The sequence below is a fragment of the Pleurodeles waltl genome, chromosome 4_2 (genome assembly GCF_031143425.1).
Source record: "Pleurodeles waltl isolate 20211129_DDA chromosome 4_2, aPleWal1.hap1.20221129, whole genome shotgun sequence".
NCBI lineage: Eukaryota > Metazoa > Chordata > Amphibia > Caudata > Salamandridae > Pleurodeles > Pleurodeles waltl.
The window spans coordinates 1,011,671,922-1,011,678,456 of NC_090443.1; the positions used below are offsets into that span (position 1 = coordinate 1,011,671,922).

Consider the following 6,535-nt stretch of genomic DNA (forward strand, 5'->3'; position numbering starts at 1 on the left):
GGTATTGCTAGCATTATAGTGAGCAGTTATAAGGAACAGTGTATGTATTTCGTATCCTCTGCATTACCCCTTTTAACCTTTGTTATATTTTGTGTTATAATATGCTCTTATGGAATGTTAGATTGCTATGACTTGGACTTTGAGCTGTGAAGGCAGTTAGTGTTCTTCCTGCCTGAGCTGCATTCAGAGTTGGAGGGTTATCTATTTCCCTCCCCATCCTGTATGAGGAGGTATTCCTTTCCTTGATTGCAGTAGATTATTGACCACTTCCAGAATATGAAAAGGGTAGATTTAAGTGTGTCCATTCCCACAAAAGTATGTGTTTGTAGACATTAACTAACTTACACAACTACTCATGCTTTCAAAATTCCACTTCCCATCCACTGCCTGGCAATACAAGTGCCAATTTTCAAAGACATTTCTTAGTACATAAAGCAGTTCTAGATTAATCCTTCACAAGTGCCTTGTATTGGCCCTGTGATAATCACTCGAATTTCGTTCAGCACTTTAGAGTCCGTTCAGATTATACTGATGTTGGTCACAGAATCTGAACATGCATGCACTGACTCATTTGCGTGTTTGGCATATGTTCACTAAGTTGCAGCTTTAATGTGAGGGGGTGGTGCCTGTTGAGTATTTTCTCGCTGGACTAATAAAGTTTACAGGGACAATTTACAAAACAGTACGTAAAGACGATTGTTTTTCTTCTTGGAATCGTCCTGATGGCCCTTTTCATCTCTTTATTCCTCAAACAGTAAATAATCGGGTTAAGTAAGGGGATGACCATGGTGTAGAACACAGCCACGTGTGTCTGTTTCTCCTCCGACAAAGTCGCCTCAGCCCTGAAGTACACGAAGTAGAGTGTCCCATAAAACACTGTTACCACAGCCAGGTGGGAAGCACAGGTGGAGAAAGCCTTCATTCGCCCCTCAGCAGAGTGAATCTTTAGGATATCAGACACGATACGGACGTAGGAGAAAACTTTGATGGAAATAGACATGAAACCAATCAGTCCCCCTGATATCACCAAGCTCAGGAAATGGTAGAAAGGGTCAGTGCAGGACAGTTTGAACAGAGGTGGAACATCGCAAAAGAATCGACTAATGCTGTTAGAGCCACAGAAGAGTAATTTTGTTGTCAATAGTGTATGCACCAGGGAAAACAGTAAGCCACAAGACCATGACATGGCTGCCAACCTGATACAAACACTTCTGTCCATGATGGAAGTGTAATGCAAAGGCTTGCACACTGCCACATAGCGGTCATATGCCATTGCAGCCAGAAGGACACTCTCTGATAACTCCAAGAAGATGAAGAAGTACATTTGGGTGAGACAACCTGCATATGATATGCTCTTCTTGTCCTTGTCGAAGTCTGACAGCATCTTAGGGAGAGTAACAGAGGAGTAGGACACATCCACGAATGAGAGGTTACTCAAGAAGAAGTACATTGGTGTGTGAAGATGGATGTCCAACCATTTAGCTGAGATTATAAGAAAGTTTCCAAGCACAGTGGCCAAGTAGATAATAAGGAAAAGGGCGAAGAGGACGGTCTCCAGTTTGGGGTTTTGTGAAATGCCCATAAGAAAGAACTCGGTAACAAAGGAGTGATTTTGCCATCCCATCATAATGTTACCCTGCGCAGACAAAAATCCCCATTACTTGGCTGACCAATAGTGCTCTCATCCGAATGAAAACAATTGAAACATGGGATGGAAACTGATGATAGATCTTAATACTTATTTTTTATTTACATTTATGTAAAATTGTAAAAGAAGTATGGACATGATTGTCTGCTGTTTCCTAAACCCTGGAATGCTATTTACGGATAACGCCCAAATGAGACTAATAAAATGTGAATTGACGAATCACCTTAAATTAAAGCAGTTTCCTACCTCTTTTATTCTCTCATATAATCTCTCTTTTTATTTCTCAATCTAACACCATATGTTTTGTCTTCTTTGTCTTGTGTAAATCTGTCTATCATTCCTTTAGGAATTGTACAAGATTCTCTGAAAGTAACGTGATAGCTGTCTTTCCCACTGTGATCCCTTATTTGAAATTGAATATGACTATCTCCTAACTATGCTCATTTAATATCAGGGGTCAACAAAGCGGAATTTAGTAAATACTGCAAAACGTTGTAGCCTAGACATGTTGAGCTGTAAACGTGTGGTTTACTATTACCCAGCACACGACAGTGAAACCAGAAAATTGATATTTTGGATAATGCAGGAAAACAGAAAAAAAATGGCATAATAGTTTTTAGTATAATTTGCAAAGTTCATATACCTCTATTCATAAATATTAAATTCAATACCATACAGGAGTTTAAATGTAACTGTAAATAAACATCTATATAATTGAAAGACATGCCGCTATATCTCTCTATCGCAGCCATCTAAAATCAGAAAATACATACATGAGATTACCAAGAATTAAATCAGAAGTAGTATGAATGTTCATTTTTCCGTTCTTTTAAACGCTATGATGTGGGTTTGAGTGTGCTATTTCCCTTAATTTGTAAGCGGAAATAGTAAAGAAACTCCGCCCACATAAAAAAATATTTCAGTCTGGGAAACTACTAGTAATTCCAGTTGTGAAGGGCAATCTTCCAAATACCAAAATATAGGGTGGAAAACAAACAGGGGCGTTTTGTTGACCTATCTTTTTTTTTTTTTTATAGAAACAAAGCTGTAAAATCTAGAATGCATGTGTTACCTCCACCACAGGATCTTTGCCTGTTACCTTTCAGTTCCAAAGACGTGTCTATGATCCTAAAGGCATTTAGTAATTGACATCTGTGGGAGGTTGACCTTTTTCGAGGAGAGGTGGAATTATTAACTTTACTCACTATTTCTCTTTCTCTCTCTGTTAGTGACATCATTATTCAGAACACTCAGGGCCTTACTACGAGTTTGGCAGACGGTTTAGGCCATCCACAAACTTCTGACGGGGAGGTTGCTACCATAGTGGCTGCCTTCCCTCCGGGCTCGTTAAGAGTTTACCGGTAGGTCAGCAGATGGAAATCACAGGTTCTGCCCACTGACATTGCCAGAAACAGCCTACAGCATTATCTCTGGCTCATAATCGAGCCAGCGGCAATTTTGTAAGATGCAGGGTGCACTAGCACCCTCTCGCAAACCAGACAGTGAACATTGTAAGGGCGCTGGTCAAGTGCATAGGCAATGCAAGGGCCCCCCGTGGACCCTCCACCCATTCTCTGGAAGACTTTTCATGGTGGTGCTACTGCCTTGAAAAGGCTGGTGGAGAACGAGGTTGTAATCCCCAGGGCAGTTCTGCTTGCAACGCTGCCCTGGCGGATTAGGACCACCACAACTGCCAGACTGCTGGGATCTGATCTTGGCAGTGCTGGCGGTCCCACCATGGCACAACTGCTGTGGTTAAATTATGGCATTTGGACCGCTGCATTGGAGGCGGTCCAACCGCCATCTGCGAGTGTGGCAGTCAAGTGACCGCCAGACTTGTGATGAGGCCCTCAATGTTTGATATACTCTGAAAAGCAGCTTTCACCAGGAAAATATGCATTTTTCTGCTTCTTCAGAATTTTTGTTTTACCTGCCATCTCAGTTATAGCTCTAGACACACTTGACTTAGGTAATGATTTTCTTTAACTTGAGTTAAGTTTAATACACATTGAAATTCAGCAGCTTTCACCATTTGAGCATCAAGTTCTGGGGCTTATGGTCTGATAAGATTCTCCCTAAGTATTTAATCATTCCAACTCAAGCTATCAACCCTGTGGAACCTAATAAATGATCAAGCCCAATGTGTATGTTGTGCACTGGGAAGTTAAAGGTATACTTCTTTGGGAAAGGGTATTGTCAAGGTCATATATCTTTCAGGGATAATTGAACTACTGGATGCTCCCATGGAGTTGGGGGGGGTGAGATCTGTCTAAACATGAGACCAGCACCCCATTACAGTCCCGTTGTGATAACACAGGGTGGCAGGAGCATTGCATCAGTATAGCCAAGAGGAATAAAAAGAATTGTGGTTGATGAACATTGGGAGTATATAAACTTCCCAGTCCTAGAGCCCTACCATACAGACGTGTCTCTATCATACAAATCTGCCTTCGTTGTTTATAACATCAGTGATGACATCAAGGGGGAACCCATAGCTTATGTATATGAGGGCTCCAGCAGGCAGGTTGCTCCTCTCGCCGCCGCCCGCGCTGCCTCCACTCTGCTGTTTTTGTTCTTATTGTTTTACTTTACTTGATTTCAGCCTCCTGGGCTTCGTCCGTTTCTTTTTTCCCAAACCCTGCCGCTGCATCCCCGCAGCCCCACCCTCCTTCCCCCACCTCTTCACCTTCTCCTTTCCCCCCGCTGAACCCTGCGGCCCCACCCCACCCCAGCCTTCCCATTCGCCCAGCTCTCCTTCCTCCCAGCTGCCACTCCCTCCCACCTCCCCTCTTATGGGAGCCGCAGCACGGTAACAGGAGCAACCCTTGACCCTGCTTCCAGCAGGCAGGTCGCTCCTTTCGCCGCCGCCCGCGCCACCTTCACTCTGCTGTTTTTGTTCTTATTGTTTTACTTTATTTGATTTCAGCCTCCTGGGCTTTGTCCGTTTCTTTTTTCCCAAACCCTGCCGCTGCGTCCCCGCGGCCCTCCCCCTCCCCCTCCCCCCACCTCTTCTCCTTCTCCTTTCCCGCCGCTGAACACTGGGGCCCCGCCCCCCCAGCCTTCCCAATCGCCCAGCCCTCCCTTCTCCCAGCTGCCACTCCCTCCCACCTCACCTCTTATGGCAGCCGCAGCGCCAGTCCCCCTGGCCCGCAAGTCCCCCACACCTTCCCATGCCACTATACTGCCAGCGATCTCCACGCCCTCAATCCAAGACTCCCCTCTACCTTCTTCCTGTCCTCCCCAAAGAACACCAAGGGACCTTTCTCCTGCCAAGCCTGCCGCTTCACCTGTACCCTAAAGCACCACGACAGACCTGCTGACAACCACCTCAGCTGCATCTTACTCAACACCCGGTCCATCCACAAACACGCAATTGAACTACTGATCTCAACCTCACCGGACATCGCCTTCCTAACCGAAACCTGGACACACTCGGCCTCAGAACCCGACATAGCCATAGCCATCCCTGAAGGCTACAAAATCACCAGAAGAGACCGCACCAACAGATCAGGAGGAGGAATCGCCATAGTCCACAAAAGCACCATCAAAGTCTCGAGCAACACCCATGACACCCTCAACCTCGCGGAGCACCTCCACTTTAGAATCCACATCAACGCCAACATCACTCTCAAAGGAACTCTGATCTATAGACCGCCAGGCCCCGACTCTCAATTCTGCGAAGCCATCGCCGAAATCATCAGTACCAACGCCCTCGACTCCACAGAGTACATCCTCCTCGGCGATCTGAACTTTCACCTAGAAAACAACAACGACGCCAACACCACCAACCTGCTAGACAAACTCGAAAACCTCGGCCTCAAACAACTTGTAAGTTCACCCACCCACTCCGCAGGCCACACACTCGATCCCGTCTTCTCAGCCAGCAACCACGTCTATATTAGCCACACCACCGAACTCAGCTGGACAGACCACCGCTGCATCCACTTCTCCTACCAGAAGCCAGTCACCCACCACCACTGCACACAACCCCCCCCGATGCAACTGGAGCAAAATATCAATGGATCAACTGATTTCCACACTCGCCCAAGACCCACCTCCCGAGACCACGGACCCCAACATAGAGGACTGCCGCAACACCCTCGCACCGCTTAAAAAAAAACAAACACCGTCCACAGAATCAAGGTCAGCTGGTTCACCCCAGACCTACAGGAATCCCAACGGCTATGCCGCAGAATGGAAAAAACCTGGCACCACGAACCTACCAACTCCAACCACATAAGGTTCAAGGATGCCATGCGCAACCATCACCAACTGATCCGCACCACCAAAAGGACCCACTTCAAAAACCGCATTGACACCAACGCTGACAACAGTAAAGAGCTCTTCGGCATCATCAAAGAGCTCTCCACCCCCAAGACCTGCTCCAACGAACCCCCGCCATCACAGGAGTTCTGCAACTCACTCGCAACCCACTTCCATCAATAGATAGAAGAAATCCACAACAGCTTCAACCCCCAGGCCCACCAGCTGACTACAAACACCCACAAACCCAACCCCCCAAGCAACACCCACCTCCTCCACACCTAGACTCCCGTCAACAAAGAAGACACCGCCAACAACACGGCCTCCATCCACTCCGGATCACCATCAGACCCCTGCCCACACCATATCTTCAATAAAGCAAATATCATCATCGCTCCCCACCTCTGCAACACCACCAAAAGCTCCTTCAATTAAGCCACCTTCCCAGAAAGCTGGAAGCACGCAGAAGTCAACGCCCTGCTGAAAAAACCCAATGAAGACCCAGACGACCCGAAGAACTACCAACCGATCTCCCTCCTCCCATTCCCAGCCAAAGTAATCAAAAAAATTGTGAACAGCCAATTATCCCGATTCCTGGAAGACAGCAAGGCACTTGACACCTGC

At 46.5% G+C, this 6,535-nt stretch overlaps 1 protein-coding gene across 1 annotated transcript; it reads right to left on the reverse strand.

Moving 5' to 3' along the window:
• Positions 1-649: 649 nt before the first annotated feature.
• Positions 650-1,624, reverse strand: LOC138293998 (olfactory receptor 1G1-like). The gene has a single exon (XM_069233253.1). The coding sequence runs from the start codon at positions 1,622-1,624 to the stop codon at positions 650-652; it is 975 nt and encodes a 324-aa protein (XP_069089354.1).
• Between the last annotated feature and the right edge of the window lie 4,911 nt (positions 1,625-6,535).

What these genes read in the sequence shown, in the direction of transcription:
- LOC138293998 (XM_069233253.1), bottom strand. Translation starts at nt 1,624, where the DNA reads ATGGGATGGCAAAATCACTCCTTTGTTACCGAGTTCTTTCTTATGGGC.